Below are 12108 nucleotides of genomic sequence, written 5' to 3' on the forward strand. Positions count from 1 at the left end.
GCACGAGAGACCCTTCTCATTTTCAATTTTTCTTTACTCCATATTAATCCAGAAAAATCCATCTTATGCTTTGAGATGTGCACTAGAGAATGGAGGGTGATTAGGACCGCCACACGCATCTTAATCCCATGTCAGAAGGATTTTTTCTTCTGCTTATGCCAACACGCGCACGCAAAACCTGTTTTGCGCCAAGAATCCTTCACAACTTTGACTCTTTGATTTTTGGCGTTGACATGGGATGTGGCACCCCATTTTGGGCTGCTTCTAGGTGGCACGACCTAACCCAAATGCCCACCAAATTGGGCTAGCTAATTAGCCAGGGATGAGACCAAATTGATCTCCCAAGGAGTTAGAGTTTCCACACGTGCTAGCATGCTTATCGAGAATCCTGATTGAATTCAAAATTTCAATCAACCTTATCAAAAAGATCCTTGATCAATTTTCATGTGTGTGATCCATTGGGTTCCACATCTAGCCAGCAGTAGGTCTGGATGCAAGTTGATCGAATTTGATTAGATTTCAATCTAACTGATTTAGGTCTAATCGTGCTAATCCGAGTTCAACAATTAGAATCTTTTCTAATTGACGATTGAATTAAATTCTTTAATTCGATCAAACCTACAAGTCAAGATTGACGTCTGGCAACGTATCATGACTACTCAGAAGATGTGGAATTTGGTAGAAATATCAAATATATTCTTCAATGACAAGTTACCATACAATTCAATCCTTCGATCATCCCTGCACCCTGAATATATTCATGAGTATGGAATTATGTCAAACTTAAACACATTCATATTGATTCTCAATTAACCAATGATGACTCTGATGATGAAGCATTAGAAACTCTTTCTAATCTCCTTTCTGTTTTTGGTCAAAAGATTTCTTTCGAGTCATCTAGGAATGAGAATACACAGGATGCGATTTTCTCTTACTAGGAATGATCGATTCTATGTTGACCTACTCACAACTTTCATACACACTCCACCATATCCAAAATATCCCGTACATGTCTTAATGCCATGCCTGGGTATGAACCAAAATATGGATTCATGTGCATAAGATTCCATAGTGATCTCAGATCTAAGGATGACCTGCACAACTCCCACTTAGAGAACCAACTTTGACATGCAAGTAAGGCTTTCATAAGATGTTCCCTTTCATCAAGTCAATTCAGTGGACTCATCTCCAAATGAGTACCCACATCCTTGTATTAGTGTCCCACACAAGTGGCTAGTGAGATTTGCCACTCTCTTCATCGAGTATACATAGGATGTGCCAGTCTATCCGAAACATTAATCTCCGACTCAATGCTCCTACGATCAGGAATATTTAAGATTAGGGTTTTAGAGTTTTAAGTCTCATTAGCATGATTCATTCATGTCTCCTAAAGTCATTGTCCTAATTTTTGAGGTTTATCATAATCTTAGACATAATAAGATGCAGCTAAAATGATGAATCAATGCTTCAAATAATAAATGTTATTCCATTAGTTGGAAAATTACAAAGAAAAGTTCCATCGCAACACACTTGCGATTGGTTTATAGAGCACTCTTCTTTCATTTATGGCAGTTGAAACCTTGTGTGCTTACAAGTGGACAATGTCCGGTCCTTTCCTATCCTGTATAGAAGCACTGCCACCTTTTGTAATTTAAATGATCACATGTTTTTGGTGATGCGAGAACATCATAAAGTGAAAGAAAGAAAAGACCAGAGATAGGAGGCGGTGAGTGCAACACACATATGAGATATTGTGCCATAACTTTTTTCAAAGAGGATTAGAGCCACATTGCTCGAACTTCCCTTCCAAGCATTGTGGCTACCTGACCCCATAATATTACTGGCTGATCAAAACTTGATTAAACCTTTTGATGTACATGCAGAATATTATACCATTTTTCTTCAAATGGGTTTTGTCAGATCAGGTCCAGTGTCAGTCCACTAGTTCCAAACTAAAGCGATCAATTAGTTTTGTTGATTTTATGGCACATTGCTAAGCATATAAAAATTTTCTGATAGTTTACCCTTCATGCGAGTCTCCAATTTGGCATAATTGAATGTTAGCCACCTCCCATCATTAACTATTATGCTGCCATTAGTGGTTATTAACTGTTATGCTGTCTCTAATTTGGCATAGTTGAATGGGTTTTGTCATTAACTGTTATACTCTCTATCCACTAAATCTCATGTAATTTTGCATGCACTTTGCTCTTAGAGTGTTGAGGTATACTTTATCTTCAATTTGATCATTATTTTTATGATCCAACCATTTTTCTGTTGTTCAGATTGCATTGGCTCAGCATTTAATGCAAAGGGGGCAATGCAGTGCCCAAATTGTCGGAAAGTTGAGAAAGGTCGATGGCTTTATGCAAATGGACACTGCTCCTCTTCTGAATTTGATTTTGATGGCTGGATTACTGAAGACATCTATGATCTTGGTTACTCCGAGCTGGTAAGCATAACTTGTAAAAAAGGGAATGCCCCTTTTTTTGAATATAGAGGATAATTTTTTTTTCTAACCAGTTTTTATGTGCCAAAAGATTTTGGTCGTTTGAGATAAACTAGCATTGAAAAGTTCAATATTCATGATAGAGATTGTACTGAGGAATTTTTCTGTAGTTCATATGCCATGCTTGACACTACTGGCTGCTGTATATTTTCTAAGAAGTCTGTGGTGATGTAGATTTGCCAACATGCACTTAATCTGATATGCAAACTTTTTGTGAGTTTCTTTTTCTCTATATTCTAGAGAAGAGAAAACCGGCATATCGATTCTTTCTGATTTTGCCGGTCTTCGTCTGTGGCTCTGCTTTGTTTGAAGATGCCAAATGAAATCATGCTTTATGGTGATCTTTCTAGCTCGTTGTATCTCAAGAAGTAACAAAACCAATCTTGGTCCATAACAATAGTAGGTTATCAGTAAAGGAGCCTTTATCAATAAAAGACTCCTTTATCAATAAAAGACTCCTTTACTGGTAAAAACCGTATCAAGTCTTCCATCATAGCACCTTTAATAGGAAGGTTGAAAACCTTCAAGGCTTAATTGGTTGCGAAAGCTTACACTCACGCTCATAGAGTGGATTATGAAGAAACCTTCTTGTTGGTGGCCATGATGAAGTCTATCAAGATTTCATTGGCCATAGCAGCTTAATATACTGTTGACATTTGGCAGATGGATGTCAAGACTGCATTCCTTAATAGTACATCGCAGGAAGATATTTACTTTATAGCATAAATTGAAGGAGAGGTGAGTGGACTTCAAGGTTTAGCCTGCTCTTGTTGTGAGGAGATTGGAGACAATGAGGAATAAGAATTCTTGTTGCTTTTAAGTGACTAAGTGGTTGCATGTTGGAGTAAGGATTTGCATACAGATTTCATTGTGTTATAAGGTCATTCAAAGGCCCAAACTTGATTCTTTGTTAGATTATCAACCATAAGATGAATTCCTTCCTTGGGATCTGGTTATCTAGCCTGAAATCTGAATCTCATCACTACTACCAGAATCAGAGCCTGCAATTATGCAGGCTAACCATCCGGCAAATCAGGTTGGATCAACCCATGGACACCTTTATGTGCAATCTATTTTTAGTTATGTTGCTTTTGTACGTACTAGCCTATCAATTATGAAATTAGGTATATTATCCTCCAATCCTTTGCAACTTTTTAGACTTAACATTGATATCAAGAACAATATCTTTTGCAGCCATTTGGAATTCAGTGGTGTCCTTTTCGTGGATATACTCAACTTGCATCATTGTTCGAGTAAGCTTGTTTCTCAACTACAATTGCATTGTCTTTGCATTTTTTTTTTTTTTTTGAATTACTTTTGGGCCAAATGAGCTTGCTTTGCATGCTGGAGCTATTTTGAAATTGTGTTTGACATTTGTAGTATAGACTGTAAAATGACTATTACTGCAATTTGTTTTATTAGTTGCCATATTTTTGCTGTTGATAAACTTATTGGTGATATCTTGAATGCTAATGAGCATATAGCCTTGACTTTATGTTGTGTCACAATATTGAAAGGTTCTTGATATTCAGGAATGCTGATTTAGAATATTTTGATTTGTATGTACTAAAAATAGGCAAAACATTGACTCAAGGTTCAAAATCTCAATATAGGATCCTGTATCAGTACTATACTACTACAAGGTCGATATGGGGTCGGTTCAATGTATTGAGACTCTTTATGCCTTACATACCCTAAGTTTTGGTTTGGTATTGATATGTTAGATATGCCTGGTATAGGGTGGTACGCACCAATACCACGAACTTTGCATTGACTCTTCATTTAATTTTCTCACCTCCATGCTTCAGCACACATGTGACATCCATTGATCTTTCTTGATATTTCATCTTCTATGTGGATATGCTCAGTGCATTTTGCTGATATCTTACATGGTTATTTTCTAATTATGCTTTTACCATTTAAATTTTTTATTAGTGACTGCACTTTATATGACTATGTCTTGCATATGTAGTTCCCAAGGTTTCATTTTAACAAGGATCAAGCTGCCATAAGTTATACTCAGTTCTATAAAGCTATCTAGGTTTTGTTTCCTATAGTGATGAGTTGATACCCTTGACCTTTGCCTTCTTGGATTAGTTGTCTCAACTCTGGTTCCCTAATAGACAATGAAAAAATTGTTTTATCTGCTTTTGCTTTTGCCTTTGTTCCTCCCTAGTTCTGTTAGAGGCTGTTTTTCACTACAAAAAACTTCCATACTGTACAGCTTTTTATTCGATGTACTTTTAGCTACCTAACTTGTCGTTCAAATCCTTAATAGGTAATTATTTAGCACATAAACCAATTACACACTGAAAATGCAAGCTGTCTTAAATTTTTGCTTCTCCAGAGTTGCTCTCTTGAAATTAGCTGTCAAAGCCATCTCTGTTTGCATGATGACTGAAAGATTCATAAAGTTACATACAAATCCCTTCATTGCCAGGTTCTTCCTTGTTTCCTTCTGCCAATCATCCATTAATGATTATATTGCCTTGTCTTACTTTTTTCCTCTCTCTCTCTCTCTCTCTCCTCTCTCTCTCTCTTCTCTCTTTTTTAAGTGCAGCTGGGTAATATCTTTCTTGATATTTATCTTTTCTCTTGATCTGTGTTTTTTTGCCTTCTCTTCCTCCTGTTGACCCTCTCCTTATTATCCTATTTCATACTCTTCTGCTCTTCATAGGATTTCTATTTTTGCACATCTATGCCAACCAGTATGGTGGTCATATCTTCCAAGATATGCAACCAAACAGGTCTAGAATGCGACATCAGTTTCATGCTAACGCTCTTTCCTCTCTGGTTTTCTGTTCTCACATTGGTATCTTCTTCATGTCACCATTATTTAAAATAGTTTATTGTTCTTCCCTTATTTACATTCTCACCAATTATTCCAACTTCAATATTCTTCAACAACCATTCATTTCCATTAGGTACCACCTATCCATTGAGAATTATCATAGGAAAATTGTTTCACTTCTCCATTCATCCTTCAGATTTAGACTTCAGGAATTAGATGATTAATGCAAGCATTTAAAATGAAAAGGAAGTGCTTACTTGCATTTCTTAATGGCCTAGGACAAGCATGCTATAGAGTATCAATGGTCATTACTTGGCAAGCAGTGGACAATAAAATATGTATATATGTGTTGATAATGTTGAATATTATGCAGACCATATAAATATATAAAGGATGCATCATGGTTTTTGTTATATGCAAAAAATCTAGTTTTGGTTGATGATTTTGAAAAAGAGATGCATGTTAAATTATGAAGTTTTAGTGGTTACAGTTTTATACCATTTAGAGATCAATTACGATTTCACCTGTCATTTCACCCTCACAATTATCCTGTGGAACATCTCCTTCGTGGACATAAAATTAAATACCAAACTTTAAATCAATGGGCAGTTCACTTGTTATCACTATTTTATTGGGCTAACCCACTCTCCACCTCTCATGTTACATTGCATTTCTAATAGATTCTGTATATGATTCACTTTGGCTTGAAAGATGGAGTTAGTGTAAATGGTTGATTATATTCTCTAGTTCTACATACAATTGCCACTATTCTCTGAAGTTTAGATTTTTTTTTTTCCCAAAAAAAGATATTGCTACATGAATGGAACAAAAGGCATGGTAATTCAAGCTATAAGGTATCAAGAAATAATATTTTGGGGAATTGAATTTATGAGTAATCATATGAAGCTTTTGACGATAATGTTACTAAATAAAGGTTTTGACATTTAATAAATTTAAAAGCAATTCATCATGCCAAGATGTTGAACTATTGAAGTAATTATGTTACTCATATGGCTGATGCAAAAATTTTCAAAATGAAAAGGATTATAGAATGATCCCTAAATAGCTTATGGTGAAATATTAAGGGTAATATATGGTGTGCGAAACGGAAGATACCTGGAAGAACTAGCTATTCTACAACAGGTTCCCTAGCGTATATTATATGCAAATAGGTTATTCATGGTTAAAAGCTTGAATGTTAATTTGAAGTTCAAAAAGTTATAAACATATGGTTTCACTATTTGACAGTGTAAATAGTGGACCTGGAATGCGCCTCGAGGTCATGGAATCAACTCTAGTAAGTAAGGGATATTTGCTGAATGGTTTGAACAGTTACTTTTTGTGAAGTTGTTCCATCAGAATGATTTTTTCCAATTGAAGTATGGTTTGCTACATGGTAGATGTGCCTTTGGACGGAGATGGATAATATGTAAGTAAGATTCATCTTACAATATGGATCATAATGACGTATGAGCCTTGACCTTCACCATAATCAGCAGGCTCTATCCCATATATACAGGGTTGTAAAGATCCAAGTCTAACTTTATGAAGCAAGGGTGGTGTATGAACAGCGATTAAATGGTAGGAGATGAAATCAGTGGGTTGTGCAGTAAAAGGATGGTTAAGAGCCTGAAACAAGTAAATCATGTGTCACTTGAAATATGGAGCTGCGACTTGAAATGCATTGAACATATTCACCCTAAACCAATTATGGCTATCGAACATGTTCATAAATTCATGCTGAAGGTTTAGAAAAGATGCATGATAGACCACACAACTTGCTCAAAGTAGTAAATTGAAGGTTAGTGATACTTTTCATTATGAATGATTCCTCATTTACAAGAATGGCAAAATAGGACCCGTCAAGGGAATTGAAACCCATGTTATAAGGTTGCTCTTAATGATCAACAAATATATTTTATTGATAAACTGTGTTTATCTCATGTTTTTAATATTGAGTATATCCTTGAGAACAAGGTTCGCTGAACCATCTTGAATCGAATGATTCAAGGCATGCTAAATTGTACCACTCGGCACTGTACTGGCAGCCTATTTATGTGGTTCAAACGTTTAGTTTGGAACACCGGTGAAAACGGAGTGAGGAAGAAGGAAAGAGAGGAAGAAAGAGGGAGGAGGGAAGAAGAGAAAAAAGATGGTGGTGGCCCACTGAGGCCCTCGGATGATTGAACCATGGAGGGAGAGAGGAAGAGAGAGGAGAGGAAAAGAGAGAGAGAGGGAGGGAGAGATGGGAGGGGGAGGCCAACAGTGGCCATTGAAGGGCGAGGCCCCCAAAAGGCCGGAATCCCTCCGATTTCCATTGGCTTGAAACAAGGGTGATCACCCTTGTTTTGAATCGGGCAATTTTTTTTTTTTTTTTTTTGCTGGAAGCCCCGGGGGGGAGGGGTTATTCCAGCCTTCAAGGGGTCTTCATGTCCCTCTGGCAGCCACCACGAGCCTCCCCCTCCTTTCATCTCTCTCTCTCTCTCTCTTCCTCTCTCTCACTCCATGGTTCGGTCATTCAAGGGCCTCCATGACCCTCAAGTGGCGACCGGCCTCCCTCCCCTCCCCCCTCTCTCTCTCATTCTCTCTTCTCCACTTCACTTCTCCTTCTCAGCTTCTTTTCCGTGTTGGCTTGGGACCGGTAGGGTCCAATATGGGGGCATACCAAACTGTAATGCTGGCTAGCCCGCACGGGATCTGTTCCGGTTGTTCTTTTCTTGCTTGTGAACCTTGTTAGCTTTGGGCCTACCCATATGACATTAATGAAGATGAGCAGAAAGGAACCATGGAGGGAAGATTATCGGCGAATGTATGCACTTTGATTTTGAGATATCCTTCTCATTTATAGGTCTTCATTTTATACTTCTAAATTAATTTAGTCAAATTTTCATAACTGTTACATCAAAATCACCAATTGTATATTCAGAGGAAAATATAAAGAATGACAACAATTTAGGTGGTGGTTCTCATAATTTTTCCATAACTTTATTTGTTTTCCAAGATTTCCAAGATTTTACTCTTCCTGATGACCTTCATTACAAGATTAGGTTGGACATAATGGTTAAACCTTAAAAATACAAGTCCGAATTGTACAAGCCCGTCAGTTGTATTGTTGGTTGATGGAGCATCGATTCTTATGATGTCAATCCATCAAATGAGGTTGCCCCAGGATTCTTCTAACTTGGAGCTTATTCAGACATTCTACGTCTAGGAATTCATCCAAAATATGTAAACCATAACTGCTACTGTATGTTTCTTGCTTTCTAGATTAGTTGTTGACCATACAATGATGCTTGCTATTTTTGTACAGGCCCTATTTATCTTGATTTTTGATGCTAGTGAATTGACTTTGAAATATTCTGCCTGCAGGGAAGGAGAACCCCAGCCAAATTCTTGTAAGCACTCTGCCTATATCAAAGCAATAATCAGATTTTTAGCAAAGATTATAATTATTAGTAGTGCTATCTTTATGTTGATTTTACTTGCTCTTTGTATCAAAGATCGTGAGCTAATGGGCAACCCAGCATATGGAGACCATTCAAGTGCTTCAAGTAGTTCACATGTGTGCCCGTACTTGGCCATGCATGGGTTTCCTCATGCTGTGCATGCTGCACCTTCAAGTTCTGCCGACTCCCTTCCTGAAAATGGTCCATTTCATAGACATCCAAGTAGCATGGGAGGACAATCATCTGCTGATATGATCAACTCCCACGGTTTTCCTGCAACAGAGCCACAAAACCCCAACTGGCAGCAACAGCATTCCTTTACACTTCCTTTGTCAGGAAACAACGATCAGTCTGCATCTCAATTTGGTTTAAGGTTATCTAGAAATGACACCAGCAGCCAGCAGAGATTAGGATCTTTTGTGCATCCCCACCCCCTTATGCATGGGTAAATGTTGCTTCATCTTTTCCTTATGATAATTACATCTTTTCCTCTGTTTCTCTAGAGTTCGTCCATATAATTGGCTCATCAGAACTACTTGCTCGACTATTGCAGTTCTATTTCTCGCAGTGGGAACAATTTACTCGGATCACTAGGACCACCAGTTATGGGGGAGGCCAGAGGTCATACTCGTGGGCTTGGCAGTCACATCTATCAACAGTCTGTATCTTCTTCATCAGTGCGATCTTCTCCCTTTGCTCCCATTAGGAGAATGAGGCCAAGGGGGGTGACTCTTATTTCTTCAGTTGCAACTTCTTCCTCAGCTGAAATTGGTGGTTTTTATGGCTTCTCTGTATCTGGATCTGTAAGCAGGAACCATCAAGAAGGTGAGAACATCGGCAGACATATCGACCAGTTTTATGGATGGGGTCGAGAGGGTTTCACACCGCTACCCTGGATTCCAGTTGAGGGTGAATCTCAGTGGTGGAGTCCTTTCAATCCTAATCAGAATCCTCAGCCAGGAAGCTTCACTCAAAGAACTGCTTCTGAAAGGGTCACGCAGAGCCGTCCTGAGAATGGGTTTCAGCGCATGACCCCTCGAATGCCACCATACATGTGAGGAGTGCTACCGCTCGAGATGTTTTAAGATTGAACTTTGCTTCTTCTTTTTCTTTCTTTCTTTCTTTCTTTATTTTTTGTATATCCTCATATTTCATGACTGCTTGTTTTGGACAAGGAAACTGTGGATGCGGTAGTTTCTGTATGGGATTTGGTGTTGTAGACGGTGGTGCTCCTGGAATGTTTTTGATGGTTTGATCTTTCATAGCCGTCTCTGGCTGTGGGCTGCGCTTTTTTATTAAGTCTAATCATGAATATTATATATATATATATATATATATATATATATATATATATATATATATATATATATAAATGCGGAACAAAGCTGGAAACAAGAGCATAAATGTTTTTCTTGTATTATTTGCATTCTCCTGCTCTTTTTGCCTAGTTGTGTCACTGAACTGAAATAATGCATCGATGAGACAATCCTTTTATAATGTTGTATTTTATAGAAATGTTGTAACCATGAATAAGAGTTACTTAGTCCCTAAAGACTGGTCAGATGACAGTTTAAGGCCAGCTTTAGGATTCAATCCATTGTGGCTGCTGTGAATTGTTTCCGTTGTGTGCTTTAAGATTCATGCTTAGGACCCTTCCCATTTGATCGTCAGCGATTAGCTTGGTTACAGTAGGCAGCGGCATCAGAGTGGTTGGCGAGCCATCTCAAGATCCGACTTAGGGCTTCAACAGTGGGGGATAGGTTGGAATCAAGCTGAAGGAGGGTGGTGCAAGGGCGTACCAATCTCGTTGGAGTTGTCATCGGAGGTGGGGCTTATTAGGTGGTTTTTGGAAGTGATTGAGCTCTCGGAAGAGGATGTGAGGGAGGAATTGGAGGGATGGGTAGTATTGATGGTGGTGGTGAGTTCTCTCGGTCAAAGAGTGGTGGTGGAAGTAATGGCTAGGGATTTTTGGCTGTGGGCTGGGTTGAAAGTAGAGGTGAAGGGCTACCTTCTCTCTCGATTCAAGGAGGTTGAGGAGAGGGACTAGGTTCTTTATCGACTGGAGATGGTCATCAGTCAGGCGTTAGTTGTGGAGCCATGGCGACCTAGCTTCTTTTTGTTGAAGGGGGTTATTTGATTAGCCCTAGTTTGGTTTTGATTGTCACAGCTTTCGATGGAGTCTAGAGGAAGGTGGTGATCTAGGGAGTTCTCTGTTCGGTTGGAGAACTTTTGTCAGTGGATGAGCACATGACGAAGGGGAGGAGACTCGGCTTCGCCTGGCATCTGTGAAGATTGATCTTTTTCGATCGGTGAGATTGGGGGTCTACTCAAGGGATCGGAGGGTTCTTTCTGATAGAGATTTGTGTATGAAAATCTCGATGGTGTGTCTTCGGTGTGAGCATTTCTATCTTCTAGAGGTTGCATGCCCAATCGGAGAGGGAAGAGGCTTGGTATTTGGCCTATGTTTGGAGAACGTGGTCTAGGCTAGAGGGGAGATGGGAGTGGTGGATGGAGGACTACACCTGGGCCATGGTTGGTGGCCATCCTTCAGTGGCTGCTTGGCTTGAAGGTGTCGGTCAGTTTGGGGAAAGAGGATGAGTCGACTCGTTCCACCGAGTCAGAGCCTAAGATGAGTCAACTTAGAAAGGAGCTAACTTAGTGAAAGAATAATGTCCTATAAGTCAATCGCATATGTGATGCGATGGGATATTTTTTTATATTTTATATTTCAAACTCATTTATTTGACATTATTTATTAATAAAGTTAGGTATCTTTGATTCATTATATGCTGCATCTTATACTTAGTTAAGATTATAATGAATCCCATAGATTAGGACAATGATTTTTAGAACCATGATGAGATTATACCAGTGAGATCTAAATTCTTAATAGGCTTGATCTAAAATATTTTCAGTCGTTGGTTCATTGAGTCAGGAATCAATAATACCAGAAAGATTGGCACATCCTATGTATGCTCGATGGAGAGGATGGTTGATCTCACAACCACTTGTATGTGACACTAATACAAGGATGTGGGTGTTCATTAGAGAATGAGTTCACTGAATTGATCTATGAGAGAATATCTGATGGAGTTTTATTGCATGTCAGCAGGTTGTTCTTTAGTGAGAGTTGTATAAGTGATCCTTAGATCTGAGATCACTATTGTACCGTATATACATAAATTCATATTTTGATTCATTTTCTAATTTGATTCTCTGATCCTTATGTCGGGTGCTCTGGATGTGGTGAAGTGTGCATAGAGGTTGTGAGTGGTCAATAAGGGATCGGTCACTCCTAATAAGAAAAGTGAACATCCTATATGATCTCATAGATTGATGATTCGAAAAATCTTTGGTCAGAG

The 12108-nt window shown here is 38.5% G+C and overlaps 1 protein-coding gene across 1 annotated transcript in view; it reads left to right on the forward strand.

Annotated features, from left to right (window-relative positions):
• Positions 1-10008, forward strand: part of LOC105035392 (E3 ubiquitin-protein ligase IPI1) — a 62989-nt gene extending 52981 nt beyond the window's left edge. Inside the window, exons 2-6 of the mRNA XM_010910941.4 lie at positions 2286-2452; positions 3704-3762; positions 8670-8695; positions 8801-9191; positions 9300-10008. Of these exons, the coding sequence (XP_010909243.1) occupies positions 2286-2452; positions 3704-3762; positions 8670-8695; positions 8801-9191; positions 9300-9804 (1148 nt within the window). The 3' untranslated portion in view covers positions 9805-10008. The remainder of the gene's footprint in view (positions 1-2285; positions 2453-3703; positions 3763-8669; positions 8696-8800; positions 9192-9299) is intronic.
• Positions 10009-12108: the final 2100 nt, after the last annotated feature.

This window comes from Elaeis guineensis, chromosome 7, assembly GCF_000442705.2.
Source record: "Elaeis guineensis isolate ETL-2024a chromosome 7, EG11, whole genome shotgun sequence".
In the NCBI taxonomy this organism is placed as follows: domain Eukaryota; kingdom Viridiplantae; phylum Streptophyta; class Magnoliopsida; order Arecales; family Arecaceae; genus Elaeis; species Elaeis guineensis.